Below are 22,097 nucleotides of genomic sequence, written 5' to 3' on the forward strand. Positions count from 1 at the left end.
CCAGGGTGACTGTCGAGAAATTAATATGTAGATATGAAGAGTAATCAGTTTGTTTTGTTTTAGTTAAAAAGCTGTAAGAGTTTCCACATAAAAAATTCTGAGGCATTACTTTTTGGCATGGCCTCACACATTTATCAAGTTTTGCAGGAAGTTGGATTATTTGCTTTTAAGATATCTTGCTTAGCATGCCCCATGTGTTTGTCTCTTGTCCTCCCAAATCTCTAATGAAAGTTCTTGTACAGTAGATAGTTATCTTCAGTTAAAGCAGTATGTTTGAAGCAAAGCTCATTCCAGTCTTGGGACTAGGAAGTCTCATTAAGTACGATTTGTGTTACATGCAGAAACACTCAAAGATATCAAGAACTGTGTGTCAATAGATGTGAGATGTGCAGACTGCTTCATGACCTTAGTCACCTCACACAAAACTGACAATCAGTCAGTTTCTTAATTATTTGCACCTTTCTTTAATTACACACATCAAAATAGTTTTGCATCAACCCGGTTCCCAGAACTCCTGAAGACAGACATTGACTATGGATATTGTATCACAGACACAGTCCCTTTGACTGTTCATACATGTCACTAAACCTGGCCACAGATGTACACAACCACGCATGAGCAGTGCCTATTAGACAGAGGGGGTCCAACAGCCGATCAGTTCCAGTCATTCCACCAGAAAGGAGGTACACGGCTCCTGTTGTCTGTAGTTCAACCATGCCTAGACGGTCAGTACTGCAGTTTGATCATGTTCACATTGTTACTTTGTGCCAGGAAGGGCTCTCAACAAGGGAAGTGTCCAGGTGTCTCAGAGTGAACCAAAGTGATGTTGTTTGGACATGGAGGAGATACAGAGGGACAGGAACTGTCGATGACATGCCTCACTCAGGCTGCCTGAGGGCTACTACTGCAGTGGATGACTGCTACCTACGGATTATGGCTCAGAGAAACCCTGAAAACAACGCCACCATGTTGAATAATGCGTTTCGTGCAGCCACGTTCTCTTCACCGATGAGTGTTGCATATGCCTTCAACCAGACAATTGTCAGAGACGTGTTTGGAGGCAACCCGGTCAGGCTGAACGCCTTAGACACACTGTTCAGTGAATGCAGCAAGGTGGGGATTCCCTGAAGTTTTGGGGTGGCCATTATGTGGGGCCAACATACGCTGCTGGTGGTCATGGAAGGCGCCGTAATGGCTGTACGATACGTGAATGCCATCCACCGACCGACAATGCAACCATATCGGCAGCATACTGGAGAGGCATTCGTCTTCATGAACAATAATTCGCTCCCCTATCGTGCAAGTCTTGCGACTAGAGTGGCCAGCATGTTCTCCAGACATGAACCCTATCGAACATGCCTGGAATAGATTGAAAATGGCTGTTTATGGACGATGTGACCCACCAACCACTCTGAGGGATCTACGCTGGCTCGCCTTTGAGGAGTGGGACAATCTGGACCAACAGTGCATTGATGAACTTGTGGATAGTATGCCACAACGAATACAAGCATGCATCAATGCAAGAGGACATCCTACTGGTTATTGGAGGTTCCAGTGTCTAAGGCAGTCTGGACCACCACCTCTGAAGGTCTCGCTGTATGGTGGTACAACATGCGATGTGTGGTTTTCATGAGCAATGAAAAGGGCGGAAATGATGTTTATGTTGATCTATATTCCAATTTTCTGTACAGGCTCCGGAACTCTCAGAATCAAGGTGATGCAAAACTTTTTTTGATGTTTGTATATTCAACTACTTGGAACTTACAATTTCTAGACTATTGGAGGAATATAGTTTCAAATATGGCCCTGTTCACTAGTTTTGAACATCAAGTTTTCTAGCAATATTAAATTTCCTATGAACACTTGACAACCTCACTATGATGATACAATGCAAAATTGTCCACATGAAACATAAGAAGCATGACAAAACATCAGTTACTTTCATTTAGAAGTGGCCAACTGTAGAGCTAATTTTTATCAACAGCTGGCAGATCTGTTTAATTCATTCAGTTATAAAGGGTGTTAAACAAAGGACTCCCTAATTTTCAAGTTAAATAACACAAAAAGAAATATCAATAGAAGAATCCAATGAACATTATTGTGAAAACTCTAAGAACTTTATACAGAAATGTTTAACTATTAGTCACAAAAGCTGCTAACAGATGGTGGTGTAATCACAACTTGTACTCTGAAGCCTGCAGCAATCAGATCCACTGCTGAAATGTGAAAGGATGTTAGCATGCCACAGATAGAGGTTGAAATCATTTAATCCATTTTAACATGTTAACAGAATCTTCTGTTGGTTCTTGGCAGAACAACATTATTATAAATGAAAAGCACCAGTTTGCAAAAGCAAACTGGTGCTTTTCATTTATTAATCCATTTTACATTTGTTACTAGTACTAGAATGCTACAGGTTAGAACACATTATTACATTGACATGGAGGTGCAGAGTTCACACATTACTCAGTGTACCAAACGCAGCCGAGTGGAAACTATTCGCAAGCTCTTTCCTGAAGTTGAACGGACAAGCACTTTGGTTGATGATCTATTGGGGAAAGTTAATCCTAGTCCAACTGTAGTTACTCCCAAAATGTTGTCACAGTTTCCTGGGCTTACACAGCAACATCCAAGGAACTCCATCTCAAGAACTGCAGCAGAGACTGATCTGAGAACAGCAGAGACTGATTCTGAGAAACAGTCTACATGTTTCCATTCAAAATCATTGTGTCCTACTTATACCTACTTTAGTCAAAAGAGTGGATCTTGGGAACTAGATTCTCACAATTATTGATAATGAAGGATTTCATGCTTGGCACATTTGGTTCATGAAGCACACTTTCATCTGAATGAATTTCTGAATACATAAAACAAGCAATTTCAGGATTCTGAAAATCCTCCTTTATGAGAAGCTAAACTACTGTATTCTCTCAAAGTTACTGTTTGGGGTACTATCAGCCCTTTAATTGATAACAAGTGAACGTTACATTGCAATTTTTGGAACAATTTACAGCCGCACAGCATACAGTAGAAGATCAACAAGACACCGAGTGGTTCACGCAAGACAGGACCTGAGCACATTGTACCGAACTGTGTTTAGCTTTCTTAATGTATGCTTTGGAATAATAATTATGATGGATCACCCCAGATTTGCTGTTGCAGTGTTGGACTGGCAGTCATATTCACCCAGTCTGACTCCTTGCAACTACTTTTCGTGAGGCAGCCAGAAATATTCCACTATGCTGGACAAGCTTAAATCAAAAATCTGTGTGGCAACTGAATCCATTTTCTTTGAAACCTACAAGATGTGATGCCAAATTTAACTCAAATCAAACTAAATGTGAAACCAGGTCCAGGCATTGTGAGGTTGGGCAGCCACCCCTGATTACAGATATCGGCTGGGCAGACTGGTAACACAGGTGATGAACTATGGCAGAACTAACATCAGAGTTTAATGCTGGGCAGAGTGTAAGTGTGTGTAAACACACAGTGCACCAAACACTCCTAACGATGGGCCTCTGCAGCTGACGACCCATGCGTGCGCCAATGTTAACATCACAACATCGGCAACTATGACTGAAATGTGCATGTGACCATCAGCAGTGGATGTTGGCACAGTGGCAGAGGGTTGCATGGTCTGATGAATCCTGAAACCTTCTTCGTCAAGCCAATGGGAGGGTGCGAATCGGTCATCTTCTGAGGGAACAGCTCCTTGACACCTGTACACAGGACAGAGACAGGCTGGTGGCGGCTCCATTATGCTTTGGGGAACATTTATGTGGACATCCATGGGTCCAGTGGAGTTCTTGAAAGGCACTATGATGGGCAAGGAGTATCTTACACTGGTTACAGTCCACGTACACCCCTTCATGATGATCATGTTACCTGATTGCAGTGGCACTTCTCAACATGATAATGCACTACGTCACACACCAGGAGTGTGATGGAGTGGTTTGTGGAACATGGTGGTGAGTTCTAATTGACATACTGGCCCCCCAACTCGCCATATCTGAACCCAATCAAACACATCTCATTTATTCCACGCCACAAGACATTGCTGCTGTTATCTATGCCAAAGGTAAACATACTGGCTATTAGGTAGGTGGTCATAGTGTTCTGGCTGATCAGTGTATATATGCACACTGAAGCAATGAATGAAAGTTTGTAACAAGCCCTTGGTACAAATTTTCATTCGTGGCTTCAGTCTGCATATATACACCGTAGATGTTTGCAACTTGAACATGCCTCTGGAACCATATAATTTCATTTGATTAGAGCACCTATGCCTGGGTTTCTGGCAGGGTCCTCCATTTTATTAGATGCTGACGTGCTATTGCAATACAATTGGAGAGCCTTTGCAATGCTCTTCAAGTTTAGGAGGAATACCAAATGGGCTGGGGCACGAGTGGAAATTTGGACCGAGGAGGGAGGTGTGCTAGGGTAGTTTGTGCAGTTGTGCAAAGCCTCTGTGCCATAATGGCAAAGTGGTTAGCTTATCTGCCCAGTGAACAGGTGATACAGGTTCGAATCTTGGCCTTGGTACAAACTTTCATACGACACTTCAGTCTGAAAATTAAAATCTCGCTACTGCAAGTGGTGGACATGTTGAAAAGATCCTGCTGTGATTGCTAAGACTGTTTGTAGAGGATGGGCTTACATGTGCAATGCTGATACAAGCTGTGGTGACATTTGTCAACAGAAGTTGTTAACTATTATTAAAACAACTTCTTTACAAAATTCTTACAGTTTTCACAATAAACAATACTATTTGTTCCACTCTTCTGGTGACGTTTGATTTTACTTTTGATGAAGGTGCATATTTAAATGGTTTTGGGATGCAAGCCAGTGTACACATTAGAAAATGGTCATTGTTAATGTAGGAATGTGTGTCGAAGGTGATTGTTTCTCATGAGCAACTGAAGGGCTGGCACCTGAATTAGCCATCTCCACTCGTACTGTGCAGAAAACTGTTTCCTGTAACAATTAAATACTGAAAATCTTTTTTTGTTGTTGTTAACCTACATACTAGAATTGTACTCAGCAACTTACCTGAGAGTGTGTATCAGAGGACAGATCTTGTAATACTTTCATGATCTCCTAGCCCCCTCCCCACAAAAAAGTGCATCTAGAAGGGAACAGCTGTCAGTGAACTCTTATGTACCGTATTTACTCGAATCTAAGCCGCACTTTTTTTCCGGTTTTCGTAATCCAAAAAACCGCCTGCGGCTTAGAATCGAGTGCAAAGCAAGTGGAAGTTATGAAAAATGTTGGTACGTGCCGCCACAACTAACTTATGCTGTCGAATATATGTAGCGCTACGCAGGCATGCTTTGTAGGCACAAAGATAAATACTGGCGCCAAAACCTCTGCGTTAGTAAATAAATTTTTTTAAAAAAAGTGGAAGACGAGCTTTTTTTCTCCGCCGCGAGTTTCAACCACTGCATTTTCATACATTATCCAACGAAGTAAATACAAATTCCGCATTGTTCATCTTCGAATGTAGCACAATTTCAGTGTACTACGAAAATCTGACTGGCAAGACTGTTTTGGATGTTTGTCAATATGGCCAACTCTACGTTCAGAATTTTTTCAAATCTGTGAGAAGAGATGGTTGCTAATAGGAACCTGATGAAATTTGAATCACATACAGTATTCTCTTCACCATAAGAATAATACGAATATAAACATGTTGCCATGTATTCTTTCGTGTTTGCTGCTATCTCATTTAAATCCTGTCTGCCTTATAAACTACGAAACTAGAGTGAGACAACAGCAAACGCGGAAGAATATACGTATCGTGTCATGTTTATATTCGTATTATTCTTATGCCTAATAGTGATACAGTCAGAAATGAAGCACGGCAAGTGACTAGATTTTTAAATCTAAGATGACTCTAATTTCTGTGCAGAATTTGATGTAATAAAAAAGCGGCCGCAAAGATTTTCAAACGGAGAAAAATTTTCGCCTAACTCTCGTTCAGAACATGTTCTATCATACGCAGTCTATTATTTGATTCTTGTTGATCATTATCAAAGAAAGCAGCAGTGTAAGTAACAACAAATAGCAGTCTCTTGCCATTGTTTAGCTAATGAGACGATTCCTCACTTTTTTTTTATTTTAATTGTACGCGGCGGTAGCGCGCACAAATGCAAGCCATGCCGCGAGCCGCGACAGGCCGTAAACACGCACTATCAGAATGCGACAAACAATGCATGACACAGTGTAGTAATGCATTTTGAGTTTAAGAGTGACGCAAACACCTATAACAAAGAAAACGGCATTTATCAGATCAAAGCAAAATAAGCAATCGATTCAAACGAGACGAAGCACGTGAAAAAGGAAGGGTACCCGTATAAATACAAACGGAGCGCCTGACATTGTGTCTCATATTACAATGGACCAACTTTGTTTCGATTTGGAGGTGCGGCCTAAAACTTTTCTCTCCCCTTGAATTTCGAGTCTCAAATTTCAGGTGCGGCTTAGATTCGGGAAATTTTTTTTCCCTTTATTTCGAGTCTCATTTTTCAGGTGCGGCTTAGATTCGAGTGCGGCTTAGATTCGAGTAAATACGGTACGTTTTAGTCTATTTGATTTTATGGCTGTGGTCGTTTCATAAGAATGAATAAACGAAAGAAACCTGTGCGTCTTGTCTTTTCCTGGGAAATGCGTTTGTGTGATTTCAACAATAAGCCTCTGTGTTGCATATGCCTTTCTTGTAGCATCTGTCACTGAAATTGCATCATTGATGCCTTTACTCCTAGTAAAGAAAATTGCAATGAAACTCACAGCTCTCTTTTCAGTCTTTCCTATACCTCTATTAATGTTAACTAATAATGTTCCAATGAACAATACCCAGTAATAAGTCCAAGAGTGTTTTGCAAGCATTCTGCATCATTGTCCAAATACATTTAATTAGGGTTTGGTCATTGAATCAAATCTGGCACTTGCCTTTCTTACAGCTATCACTGAAGGAGTTCACAAACTGCCCACCCAGTGACTGACTGCCTCAGAGCCACTGGTGTTGTCTTCTAAATAAACAACCATATGCTTTAAGTTGTGCTCTTGATTGATTGTGATTTTTATTTCATCACTGTTCAGTGAGCAGAACTCTAGAATGGTTGTCATTTGAAAAATCTTGGGCTTGTCAACAGAATACATCTACTAAGTTTCTCTTCAGTGATGGTGTTTACAGAATCTTATGAACAAATAAATATGATTCTGAAAGTATAAGGTTGATCACATAAAGGAGAATGGAACAGTTTGGCTGAGGAAGCTGAGAGAAATTGGCATCAAAGAATAATATAAAAACAGCAATATTCTAAAATATTTATGGATGTGAATATCAGACTGTTGTACTGATTTAGAACAAGAAGATTATTTTTCATTTATGCTGATGTTATTGCAACTATAAAATTACATGGAGACAGAATGGATGGCCATTAACTACCTTCAGGATGCAAAATTTCAAGTATTACAACAGACATCATAGCTTTTGAAACAGTCCATCCCTGTGGAAGAAAGAGTGATTAGAAAGGGGGGCAAGTCACTTAGCTCACAGGTTGAGGGATCACATGGGAGATCCCTCTGATATTGGGGTCTGACTGACATATCTCTCCTTTTAACATTCCCCCAGCCTATCCCTTCTTCCTACCTGACAAAGCAACTAACAGTTTCAAAAGCTAGGATAATACATCTTGTCACTCACAACTTACAATTTCACCTATTCAAGGTAATTAGCAGACAGTCATTCTCTCTTCCAGAAATTTTGTCAAGGAAATTTTCCTTTTGATGCAATTAATCACCTTTCAGCATTCTTTTGAACTGAAGCCTTCATGTTCTAATGGCTACTCTCTTCTTGATACTCTTGGTTCTTTGTTCCAGTTCACAAGTTGTCCTTACCCTATCACTGAAAATAATGTACACTTCCTCATGCTGACAATGTCAATAACATTGGCGATGTTGACAATTTATTCTTTAGTATACATTTTGTATGTACATATACTCAACAAATACAAAAATCTTATGAACAGAACAGTAAACTGTTTCACTGCTTTCAATAATAATCTGAGCCACTTTGATAAAACACATGAATTTATGAATAGTCAATAATTTATTTGCTTTCACTATTAGAGTAGTTTGTAACAACTACATATGTGAAATATGTTCTCCACATGTCCGGAGAACTCATGACTAGACATCGTCTGTTGCTTCTAGGACAGCACCACTGTATGCTAGATCCCAGTAATGTTCTACAGAATGTTTTTTAAAATGTTCCCGTGCAAGTTTTTCACTAGGACAAACTTTGAATTTCATTTCCCCAAAATTTCTCTGTTTTACCGTTCCCTGAAAAGAAAACAAAAATTCAGTTATTTATGTGAGAAGAAAAACAATGGGCATATTACATAAAACAATAAATAATTTTTATGAACTAACATTTCAAGAACATTCATCAGTACTAGCAACTAATAAACATAAAGGGCCATATCAAAAAGTTTCCATTTGAAGGCCATACTGTCCAGAATCAGTATATCACGTGAACTCGCTGTGAGCAATGAGGCAGTCATCCCACTGACACTTCAGGTATAAGAACAGCATGTCCTACTGTATGAAGAAATCTGCACCTACCTGCTGCACATCATCGCCTGACAGGAATCGTTGAACCTTTAAGGCTCTTTTTCTTTTAAGGAAGTGAAGGCATTATATTCACATAATGAATGATCGGGACTACAGGGCGAGTGCGAGTGTGTTGCACCTGAGTTTGTGTAACTTCTGCATTATGACATTTGCAACGGGGAGATTGGTGTTGTTATGCAGCAGCAGCAGCAGCACAGAAATTGGTGGATAATTCCACAATAGTGGTTTTCAACAGACACATTCTTCATTCTCTGATGGATGTCTATCGTTGTTTGCCTTCGGCAGCCAGGAGATGAATAATAGCATGTGGTGGAAACACTCAGTAATAACATTGCTATAGTTCATTTTTCCACATTTACTACATGCACATTCTGAAAGACACAAATGCACACTAATCCCTTGCCTAGATGTCAGTGCTTATATATTTGTGCCAGAGTTGCATTATGTTACAGATACGCTGCTGCAAAGCCCTTTAACGTAAACTTTCCGATTGTCTCTTATGAAAAATCAGGCCTTAACAAACCATTAGAATCCAACTAGGTTTCAGTGCAAAACTCTTCTCTATTTTATATCATACTAGTTGATAATTACAGTGATGAGGCTTGCCTTGAGTGTATCTATCACAACAAGACAACACAGGAAATGTTGCATTAAAATCCAAGGCACAACCAGTAGCTGAGACACATTAGTCACTGGCGGCTGACATTAGTAAACACAACTGACGACGCTTGCTAAACAAATAGCTTCCGGTCTATTCAGTTAAATGTGAGGACATGGAAAAACATGCAAAGAACCACCAAAGGATCGTCATGAGTTTCTGAGAGGTGCAGGAAAGATGTATTATACAATTAATTCATGTATTAATAAAAAAAGTACTAAACAATAAAATTCTTGGCAATCTCTGACTTTTCTCAGTGTGACTGATTCATCACGTTTTCAGGGGTAAGGCTTAGTAGACAATTTCAGCTTTGTACACAATACTTTAAGTGACCTAAGTCAGTTGCTCAAAGTGATGGTCTTATTTGTGCATGTCACCTGGCCTTCAACCTGCTGGGTCAGACATCAAAACATTGGGCATGAAACAGAATCCATCTGTTTGGGAACTTCAAAACATATTAGCAGTAAAAACCACTATTAATGTTGAAACATACATTCAGAGACTTTACGACATTACAGAACAAAGATTAGTAAGATTCATTATCAAGTGACAGAAGATAACACCTACATACTGGATAGTTGAAAGTCATCCATGTTACTGATAAGTCTCAGCATAAAGAAAAGAAGTAATCTGGTGTTAATATAGTAATTTAAGTGAGTTCTTGGATTCTTCCATGACTTTTTATTTTTTTTCTGTATGTTTCCTGCCAAGTTCTACAGTGGTACGCAGTAAATCACTGTATGTCAACTTCTACAGTGTTTCATAATACAGGGTGATTCAAAAAGAATACCACAACTTTAAAAATGTGTATTTAATGAAAGAAACATAATATAACCTTCTGTTGTACGTCATTACAAAGAGTATTTAAAAAGATTTTTTTTCACTCAAAAACGAGTTCAGAGATGTTCAATATGGCCCCCTCCAGACACTCGAGCAATATCAACCCGATACTCCAACTCGTTCCACACTCTCTGCAGCATATCAGGTGTAACAGTTTGGATAGCTGCTGTTATTTCTCGTTTCAAATCATCAATGGTGGCTGGGAGAGGTGGCCGAAAAACCATATCCTTAACATACCCCCATAAGAAAAAATCGCAGGGGGTAAGATCAGGGCTTCTTGGAGGCCGTCCAGAACTTTTCCCTTTGCACAAACACCCGTTCTCTGTAAAGTGTTTATACCAACGTTTAATACACCACCTATCAGGAGGTTTAACACCATACTTCGTTCGAAATGCATGCTGAACAACTGTCGTCGATTCACTTCTGCCGTACTCAATAACACAAAAAGCTTTCTGTTGAGCGGTCGCCATCTTAGCATCAACTGACGCTGACGCCTAGTCAACAGCGCCTCAAGCGAACAAATGTACAACTAAATGAAACTTTATAGCTCCCTTAATTCGCCGACAGATAGTGCTTAGCTCTGCCTTTTGTCGTTGCAGAGTTTTAAATTCCTAAAGTTGTGGTATTCTTTTTGAATCACCCTGTATATCACATTATAGTCATATCCAGTATAGGTACCAAGTACAGGTGGCAAAATAACAAATTTCTATGTCTCCCTGACTATAGCAAGTGAGATTTTCACTAACTCTGCCTTAGAGGACACATCCTCCCTTTCTGATAATGATATAAACTGGCCCAAACTGTGCCATCCAGCTAGTCTCCCTCTGATAATGAAACAAAAAATGTGAGCAGCACACACAACTTCTATGCAAAGTGGCACTCCCATTACCTAACATTCTTTACTGGAAAAAAGAGAAGAGAATTTGGCAGAACAGGTTTGTAAGTGCACCACTAGGAAACAAACACATTTGCATGATTTTTGTGTTACACAGTCGCCTGTTTTTATTGTGAATGAAGGAATCTGAGTGTGCTAGAGTCAAGCAGCACTTAATAATTTGCTTTATTTATTAAGGCACATACAATGGGCCATAAACATTGCATATTCTGACAATATATCCTGACAATGTCGTCCGGCAACACTGCAGCCATATGACTACAACATTACCAGCCAGTACTGCCCAGCAATATATTTCCAGGCCAGAAGTGTTTACAAAGGATCACAGTATTGCCACAAAATGAAAGAACGCAAGCTAGTGGAAGTGAGTGCGGCTCGACAGCTTTTCCACCACACAAGAAATCAAAGTTAGAAAGAAGAAGAGGAATCAGGCTTCAAGGATGCAAATATAATAATAATAATAATAATAATAATAATAATAATAATAATAATAATAATAATAATAATTGTTATTATTTAGGGAAGTGGAATGCTTCAAAAAATTTAACTAATGACCTGACGCTGGATACCAGATACTGAATTTTAGCAGAATGCTGAAACATGATTTCGACTATCTCATACAAACAGTTTGTCTGAGAATTTCTAAAACCCATACAGATATGAAAGAGTGTATACAAGTTACAACCCAACTGGAGATAATCCATCAGTTTTTAGTTGTTATGATTAATGCAGAAGTTTAATGTACCGCTTTCAAGTTCACTATTCATCAACAAGCCTTATGGTACCAGAAGTGTGTACTTTAATGCTTTGGTGGAGGGTCTGAAATATTACTGAGCTTCTCAAACTATTAACCATCCAGCAGGTGCACTGATTTTCGTAAAATGAGAGGGCGTACACATGTGAAGGACAGCTGTCTTTATGCTACCAAAGTATACAAATGTATGAGCAAAATCACAGTTTAATTAAACAACAATAAAATAAACTTATACTTGATGAGCTAATCATTGTGTAATTAAACAATAATAAAATAAACTTTCATTGTACTCAGTTGCCACGAACAGGTGTTACCACACATTAATGACCCACTTTGCGCATTAAACAGCACAGTTATTTCAGTTCCTGCCCAACACTTATTCGATTACTAATAATCACGCAGGCAATTGCCTCCTTAGGGTGTTGTACTGCTAGCTTGGAATCTGGGTCTGCTGCTCACCTCAGAGTATAATGACACAGCTCAACACTGTGTTAGTTGAAGCAATAATGAAGGAATAGATGCAGGCTTGTAATTGTATAACGACAACAGAACGGTACAAAACAATGTTATTTGTGCTTGGTGCACTTTATACGTAGGCAATCCCGCTCGAGGGTTCAGCTACTTTTGCTCTCCATATAATTGTTAATCTTGGACACAAACAACTTAACCTCCTGAAATATTTTGTATATTTCCACTCACCCATGTATTACGGAATAATTTTCTGGGGTAACTCACCACTTAGTAAGAAAGAAATGATAGTACAAAAATGAGCAGTAAGAATAATATGTGGTGTTTACCTACAGATGTCACGTAGGTACCTCTTCAAGGAAACAGATATTTTAACTGCACTTTCAGAATACATGTATTTGCTAATGAAATTTGTCACAAATAATCCATTACAGCTTGACAAGAGCAGTAAGGTCCACACCTACAGCACTACAGGAAAAGATGACATGTATTATCCATTATAAAAGCTATCAGTGGCTCAGAAAGGAGTTCAATATGCAGCAACAGAAATATATGAACATTTCCTCAATAACATGAAATGTCTGACGGACAGTAACGCAAATTTTAAATCTACTCTAAAGTCATTTCTCCTGGACAACTCCTCCTGCTTCATGGATAAATTTCCTTTTAAAACTGGTAGCTTGTGCATTTAGATAATAATAATAATAATAATAATAATAATAATAATAATGTGTTCATTAATGTTAACACTAATTTTGTATTTATATCCTGTAAACTGGCTCATCCCACATCATTTTGATAAAAGAATTGATCAAATGTTTTATGGAACATTTAATGAACTTTCATTAAGGGAAGTTCGAAATAAGAACACAATCTTCTAAAATTTTATTTTTATCCACCAGCACTATCAATATGTGTTTCAGGTATGTCTCGAGATAGTATGAACATCACCGCATCAAATGTAAACCATTTGGATGAAGAGCCATCTATGATTTCACTCCTTTTACACAATTTTTTTGGTTCGCATCTGGCTTAAGCTTCGAAGACTATGGAATTTTTGGTTGTGTGTCATCAAGCGTAATTCCGAACTCACTGGCAACAGATCATAAACTGATTTTTCATATTCCAATCTTTAGCTCTGGTTGTGGATAAATCACATTTATAAAATTAACAGTTTCCTTATTTGTCCACTTCTCCATTGCTGTAAACCACAAACTCACAATAACAAAACATGTGGCAATACAAATGCACACAAAAATCTTTCAAAGAATAGCAAATTTGTATTGTTTTCACTCATACCTATGACTGCAGTGCTGTTGGTGAGAGAAGTAAGAAGCAGAGGTTGGGACAGAGGAAAACATTTTCAAACGAGGATAGAGATATTGCCCTGTTATATGAAATATTCCCACCCTTGGTGAAGAACACTGCCAACCCCTCAGCAGCTACCTGCGAAAACTGCCCAGCCATACTGCAGCCACACTGTAGCAACGTCGACTGACAGCAGTGCTACTGCATCCAAAATGGCCCACCTAAAAGCACATTTAGAAACACCACACAATGTGCCAAATGCAGACTGGCTATGTGTTGGGACCTGAATATGTAGAATGCTGTACAGACAGAACTGACAAGGCAAGGTATAGACACAGAACTGAAAATTATTCACATGTTAGGGGATGAATTTAGACATGGTCAAAATGCATTGACAGGTTTTGTTTTGTCTGGTTTCTAGTCTGAACACTATAAACTAGCAGTCCAACCAACTGTAAATGAATTACAATTATTACTGCCAGAGGGGGCGAAATGTAAAATTTTGCCCTCTACTCAAAAAAGGTAGTATCTTATGACTATAATATCAATGAATCACTGTTGGAATTGGTCAATTCATACAAATACCTGTGTGCAGCACTTCGTGGGGATATGAAATGGAATGATCACATAGGTTCACTAGTAGGTACAGTAGGTGGTAGACCTCTGTTCATTGGTAGAATACTGGGGAAGTGCAATCAAAATTGTTTACAAATCACTCATGCAACCAGTTCTAGAATATTACTCAAGTGTGTGGAAAGGATATTTAACATATTCAGATGGACAGCATGAATGGTCACAGGTCTGGTTAATCCTTGGGAGTGTGTCAGAGATACTGAAGGAAATGAATTGGAAGACTCTTAAAGATAGATGTAAACTGTATCGAGGAAGTTAACAAAGTTCCAAGAACTGGCTTTAAATCATTACTCTAGGAATAAACTACAGACCCCTACATATTGCTCAAATAGGAATCTTTAAGATATGATTGGAACAATTACTGCACACACAGATACATTCCAACAATAATTTTTCCCGCACACCATATGTGAATTGAACAGGAATAAACCCTAATAAGTGGTACAATGGGACATGGTGGTTTGCAGTATAGTTGCAGATGGTGTTATAAGAGTGGTGGATCATAATTGGTATCTTCACTTATTTCAAAGTAAGAAAAGAAAACAATGAGCAACGCACAAAGAGCATTTGGTAATGGCTACTGCAAAATTGCTTGCTGACACTGGCAGTGCCTTAAACAGAAATAGTTCAGGCCCAACCTCTACCAGTGCTTGATGCAACATCAGTTCAAAACACCTGCCACTTAAAACTATCATGTTCAATGCATTCACATTATATTAACTTCTGAACTGTAGCTAGCAGCCAAATGCACACATTTCTTTGCTCTGAGCTGTTAGGTATCACAGCTGAGCACTATGTTGTATTACATGGTTGTTGGTTAGTTTAAAAGAGGGGAGGTCATCAGTCCCTTGTCTCTAATAAAACAATGCCATAAGTGTGAGAATAAAACAGATGAGATACATAACACAAAACGGAAAGAAAGGAAAAACCACAAGAACGAAGGAAAGGCAACAAACACAAGGAACAAAAGAGGACAAGAAAACAACATACGCTAGAAACAGAAGAGATTAAAACAAGAAAGCAGATTGCAGTGGCTGGCCGGCCACAAGAATAAAAAGGAAAAGCCAGCCACTCTGCAACACATTAAAACCTCCACCCTAAAAGCACTAGGGTGGAGGACACAGAGGGACAAAGGACATGCGCTAAAACTTAGATCAAATGATAAAACCCGCCTTCACGAATAAAATGTAAAACTAAAAACCAGCCAATGAGGAGTTGTCAGACAAAATGAGCAGCAACGAGTCCGGTAACACAAGATTTCATCCCTATACAGTCAAAGTGGGACAGTGCACCAGAGTATGGGCCACTGTCAAGCGGGCACCGCACCGACACTGAGGCGGGTCTTCACGGCGCAAGAGGTAACTGTGGCTCGCCCAAGTGGGGCCAACGCGGGACCGGCAGAGGACAACTGATTCCCTGCGAGAGGCCCGCATGGAAGACTTCCACACATTCAAGGTCTCCTTAATGACACACAGTTTGTTGTGCGTACTGTTATGCCATTCCGTCTCCCAAAGCTGAAAAACCCTACGGCGTAAGTCAGAACGCAGATCAGGTTCAGAGATGCCCATCTGCAGAAGCAGTTTCCGCGTAGACTGTTTGGCCAGTTCGTTGCCTGGAATGCCATGTCCTGGGGTCCACACAAACACCACTGAACGACGGGACCGGTCCAGGGCATAGATGGACTCCTGGATGGACACCACCAAAGGATGGTGAGGGTAGCACTGGTCGATAGCTTGTAGGCTGCTCAAGGAGTCAGTACACAGCAGAAACGATTCCTCAGGGCATGAACGGATATACTGGAGAGCACGAGATATGGCCACCAGCTCTGCAGTGAATACACTGCAGCCATCAGGCAAAGAATGCTGTTCAATATGGCCTTTGTGGACACAGGCGAAGCCAACATTACCATCAGCCATCGAACCATCAGTGTAAATCACTTCAGAGCCCCAGACACTTAAAGAATCGAGAGAAAGTGACAGCGGAGAGCCGCAGGGTTAACGGAGTCTTTAGGGCCACTTGAAAGAACAAGGCAAAGCTTCAGCCTACAGCTACACCACGGAGGTGTACGTGAATGGACCTCGTGGAGAGGAGGGGAAGGGAAGGACTCAAGTTCAGACAGAAGCGATCGCACGTGAACTGCAATCATTAGCCCTGACCTGGGCCACCTATGCAGGAGATGAACCGCCGTGGTTGGGAAAAGAAGACGGTAATTAGGATATTCAGGAAAGCTATTAATGTGTGCAATGTAACTGCCGAGCAGTTGTGCACATCTGATCTTCAATGGAGGGACTACAGCCTCCACCGGTATGCTTGTCACCGGACTCGTCCTAAAAGCTCCTGTCGCTAGTCGAACTCTGCAATGGTGCAATGGGTCAAGCAAACGCAATGCTGAGGGTGCCGCTGAACCATATTACATGGGATGTACCTTATAGACACTATTCAACTGCCCAGAGCTGGCACTGCACCAGAGCATCGAGCACACTGACACATCATAGTGATTGTGCATTTTTTATTTTGCTATCACGTTCTTATGTCATTATCATTCCAAACTGGGCTTCACCAGATGATATGCTATACCATGAACAGAAAACTGGTTACATCTGTGATAATTAAATTCAGAAAATAAAACTATTTCAAACTATCCCTGATGAAACTGATCATCTAGATACAATCTTCAATGAAACAGCACCTGTTAGATAATTCTGTATTTTTGCATTTTGAGGCAGAATGTGCAACTATATTTGCATTTATCGTAAAATGCAAATTTCTATCTGTTAGCAGTTTCTGTGTCACACACGCAACTGCTGACTTCATATCGTCACTACTTTTCTACACAATGTTGTTGTTGTTGTTGTGGTCTTCAGTCCTGAGACTGGTTTGATGCAGCTCTCCATGCTACTCTATCCTGTGCAAGCTTTTTCATCTCCCAGTACCTACTGCAACCTACATCCTTCTGAATCTGCTTAGAGTATTCATCTCTTGGTCTCCCTCTACGATTTTTACCCTCCACACTGCCCTCCAATACTAAATTGGTGATCCCTTGATGCCTCAGAACATGTCCTACCAACCGATCACTTCTTCTGGTCAAGTTGTGCCACAAACTTCTCTTCTCCCCAATCCTATTCAATACTTCCTCATTAGTTATGTGATCTACCCATCTAATCTTCAGCATTCTTCTGTAGCACCACATTTCGAAAGCTTCTATTCTCTTCTTGTCCAAACTATTTATCGTCCATGTTTCACTTCCATACATGGCTACACTCCATACGAATACTTTCAGAAATTTCAAAATTTGGCAAAATGTGAAAGAAGGGACTGCATTTCTGATATTGTTTAGATGTTACTTGAGCACAATGTCAGATGTTGCTGCAATTGCCACACTACTTCCGTAAGACACCTGCTCATCGTGTTCAAGTGCTGATACTATGTAGAGAGCTGTGCTGGCAAGTCAATTTCTATAACAGCCAGCTGGAAAAGCAAAGGTGCTTGGACGAGGAGGAAGAGGCTGTATCATCATCAAAGGGTAAGCCATCTGAATCTTCACAATGGGGAATCTGAGCCATGCAACATTGGAAATGTAACTGCAGGTTGTAGATTATTGGAATTTTATCTTACAGAAGTAGTCAAATATGTGCAGAGAATCAATTAATCATCACAGGTGGCAGAACAATGAATCTGACAAGAAAATACCGGTAGTTGCTCTAGGCCAGGATGGCTGGTCTATCAATAACAATTTTGCAGAGGCACTTATGACTGAGTCTGCTGCCTGTGACTGAACTTCCCAAATTACCTACTGTGGATTCTGTAACTAATTTTCTCCAATAGGTGTCTCTGGATGTTAAATTCCCTTGTTACGAAATTACAGCCATTTCATTCCTCTTGGCCCCTGCAATTTTCTAAGAATTTATTGTATTGATTGGCTCACCACAAACAGCTCTCTAGCTGAAATCAGTATGTGAAGATGGTGAGCACCTTCTTTGTATAAATATTATGTAGTTATTATAGCAACATCTCACACTAATTCTGCAAAACATTTGACTCATTACCATGTGAAAGCTTATTAATGAATCTGCAATCAAATGGGATATTAAACAAAATTGAGTGAGTTGAGGATTTCTTCGTAAATAAGACACAGTTCGTTATCTTGAATGGAGACTCATCAACAGATGTAGTAATAATTTCAGGTGTGTCCCATGGCCCTTAATTTGCATGTACACGTACATCTATGACTTCGCAGAAAATATTTATAACCTTTTGCAGATGATGCGCTTAACTGTAACGAATACTATTTGACAAAAGCTACATAAATGTAGAGGCAGATCTTGATAAGATTTCAAGCTGGTGGGAAGACTGGTAATTCACCATAGAAGTAAAGTTGTTCACTTCACAAAATTGAAAAACAAAGCAGTTGATGACTACAGTATCACTGAGTCAGAATTGCAATCAGCCAATTCGTACAAATATCTAGGTGTAATAATTATGGGAATATGAAATGGAATGTTCAGAAAGGTTCAGTCATTGAACAAGCAAATGACAAACTTCGGTTCCGATGGAGAAATATCACAGCCAACTGGTTTGCTGTAGTATTTCTCCATTGAAACTTATACACGGTTGTTGAGAGACAGCCATGTTCAAAACTGGAAGACTTCAGTTCATCGGTAAAATACTGTGATAAGGCGGTCAGCCTATAAAGTAGACTGCTCCCAGCATTTGTGAGGCACATACCACATAGGACTGACAGTGAATACTGAATGAGTACAATGTAGGTCAGCACGAATGGTCACCAGTTTGTTGTACATACTAAAGAGAATCACAGAAATGCTGAAAAATGTGAACTGGCAGAAACTTTATTAGATCAACTAACCTACAAGATCCTGCCTATGAAGTCTTGAAAATAACCACCATAGTGATGGGCACTTAAGATGACAGCATGTGAAGCATTCTGCACAAAGAGAGAAGGAGATAACCTGGGGTGTCACCAATGCACCCTCCATCTCTGTCCCATGCCTCACCTTCCACGTGTTGCCTACTCTTGCAACTGCCAACACTGGAGGCACTATGCCAGACTGGTGTGTCTGCTTCTGACACTCCCTAGTAGAATTTATGTGCCTGGGAAAATACCTCCGTCACTTCTTTATGTAATATTTGTCATGCTTGCTTTATGCCACCAATAATGAGCATTACACTGGTTAAGTAACTTCACCATACATATACTAACATGAAAAGCAATGCTAAATGTTCTCTGTGTACCTTGAAGCAAACACTTACAGGGTGACGGGGCAGAATGACATTACTGTGGTACACTGCTCCTTGCCACACCTGCCCTCTTATGTGCACAAAACTGTAAATAAGGAGTCTAAGAATACGCTTTTGGCCCCTACATTCATCCCCGTAGGGTCCATGGAAGCAAGATTAGACTATGAGCAGTGGGCACATAAGCATTCATTCTTCGCTTGTTCCATATGTGAACTGAATGGTAAGAAACCCTATGCAGATGATGCATGTAAATGTAGAAAATCTACTTAAGTTTAATGAGCAACACTTGGATACAACAATGTCTGTGGACGCGCACATGCACATGATGTATGTAAACATAGAAAAACTACTTAAGTTTCACGAAAAACACTTGGATGCAACACTGTGTGTGTGTGTGTGTGTGTGTGTGTGTGTGTGTGTGTGTGTGTGTGTGTGTGAGAGAGAGAGAGAGAGAGAGAGAGAGAGAGAGAGAGAGTGGGGACAATAAAATTATATGGACTACAATGCCTACAAAACCATGGATCTTAGCTTGTATTGTGTACATTACAATCCTTCACAAATAAGTAATAAGATCCGCCAATGACATTTCCAAACTTCATTGTCTGCACTTACCTCCCACACTAACACACATTTGTTTGGGTGCTCGTTTCCTTCACTATCTTTCACAGTATCTTCTTCCCACTTTATCCTATTCAACATCAATCTTTTGTATTTCTTCTGTTGTTTAGCACCACCTTCCACAACTACAACATTACAGTCTTTAAAAAGGACTACACAACCTGTCATAAATAACTGTTTTGCATTTGTTTCAACTTTATATTTCTTTGCAGGATTTGATAATTCATTTACCCTGGAACAAAATAATGTAGGAGATTAACAGTTGCAAAACAGTAACAAAATCCATTAAACAGATTAAATTTGATTTAAATAGCTATGATTTAATTGTTTTTCCTTTTAAATGTAAATGTCATGTGACTAGGGTCTCCCATCGGGTAGACTGTTCGCCGGGTGCAAGTCTTTAGATTTGACGCCACTTCGGCGACTTTCACGTCGATGGGGATGACATGATGATGATTAGGACAACACAACACCCAGTCCCTGAGCGGAGAAAATCTACGACTCAGCCAGGAATCGAACTCAGGCCCTTAGGATTGACATTCTGTCACGCTGACCACTCAGCTACCGGGAGGTGGAGGTTTTTCCTTGTGATGGAGTGTTATAAAAATGAATGACATGGTATGAAAGGGCACAGCTTACTATATTTTACAAATGTCATGTACAATAATTTATTTCAAATATTAACTGCATCATTCACAGAAAGAGAATTTACAGGTTCTCCATTTGAAGTTTTACACAATCTACGAAACAAAATATGTATGTCATTCTAATTTAATTGGACAGATAAAAAAATCTACTCATCAAGTGGCAGCAGAAAACACATATAAAAGAGGGTTGTAATTAGGCAAGCTTTTGGAGCCAGTGGCTCCTCCTCCAGGCAGAAGGGTTGAAGAGGAAGGAAGAGTGGTGATGGTTCAAATAGCTCTGAGCACTATGGGACTTAACATCTATGGTCATGAGTCCCCTAGAACTTAGAACTACTTAAACCTAACTAACCTAAGGACAGCACACAACACCCAGTCATTATGAGGAAGAGAAAATCCCTGACCCCGCCGGGAATCGAACCCGGGCGTGGGAAGCGAGAACGCTACCGCACGACCATGAGCTGCGGACGGGGGTGATGGAAAAGAATTGGAGAGGTACAGGAAAAGGAGTAGATTTTGAGATATTCATCCAGAACCTCCGGTCAGGGAAGACTTACTGCACGGGATGATAAGGAAAGACTATTCTCATCCTGTGCGGTCAGTGTCCCCTGACCTGTGGTTCTGGGTGACTTTCCTGAAATCTACCCCTTTTGCTTGACCTCTCCAGTCATTTTCCTTCACCTGTCTTTCTTCCCCTTCAACCCTTCTGTCTGAAGGAGGAGAAACTGGTTCTGAAAGCTTGTCTAATTACAACCCTCTTTTATGTGTGTGTTCTGCCGTCGCTTGCTGAGTGGAATTTTTTATCTATTCAATTAAATTATTTTGTCAAAAATTGACTGTTTTAACTAGTATGTCACTGTAAGTTATTAAAGGCCAGTAATTAGTATGAGACCAGCTACTGGTGAAACATACAAACTATAAAAAATTGTAAATGATAATTACATACATGTCAGTGAGATTGGATTAACACCAGACTCATCTACACAAATATGGAAATACGTTTACATCAGCAGCTAAAACTTAAAGACCAAACCTATTCAATAGCATATTTCATGCTAAGTATCACAAATGTCTGAATTTTTAAAATAATAACAACAATGCTGATGTGTTTGTATTATTTTATTCCTAAGATTCCATTTTTCTAGGATAAAATTCCTTTTGAGGAATAAATTGTGCTTGTAAATATAAAGCAAGAAAGATAGTAGGTGACATCCAATAAACAGGACTCAGAAATGAATAAAAGAACAGTAATGAATCAAATTAACTTAGCCTCACTTTATGTTGTTCCAATTATAATCCTAAAAACTAAATAACTCTCCCTCCCCCAACTTAGAAGGTTGAGAGCAGTTAATAGAAACAACCTCAAGATTTACAGAGCAAACATTTAAT

The 22,097-nt window shown here is 39.7% G+C and overlaps 1 protein-coding gene across 3 annotated transcripts in view; it reads right to left on the bottom strand.

Annotated features, from left to right (window-relative positions):
* Positions 1–7,950: 7,950 nt before the first annotated feature.
* Positions 7,951–22,097, bottom strand: part of LOC124794892 (U4/U6 small nuclear ribonucleoprotein Prp3) — a 74,091-nt gene continuing 59,944 nt past the window's right edge. For all 3 annotated transcript variants that reach the window (XM_047258590.1, XM_047258589.1, XM_047258591.1), the window contains exons 11-12: positions 20,059–20,296; positions 7,951–8,343 (exon numbers count right to left, since the gene is read on the bottom strand). In XM_047258590.1, the coding sequence (XP_047114546.1) occupies positions 8,191–8,343; positions 20,059–20,296 (391 nt within the window). In that variant the 3' untranslated portion in view covers positions 7,951–8,190. The remainder of the gene's footprint in view (positions 8,344–20,058; positions 20,297–22,097) is intronic.

The sequence above is a fragment of the Schistocerca piceifrons genome, chromosome 4, assembly GCF_021461385.2.
Source record: "Schistocerca piceifrons isolate TAMUIC-IGC-003096 chromosome 4, iqSchPice1.1, whole genome shotgun sequence".
Lineage (NCBI taxonomy): Eukaryota > Metazoa > Arthropoda > Insecta > Orthoptera > Acrididae > Schistocerca > Schistocerca piceifrons.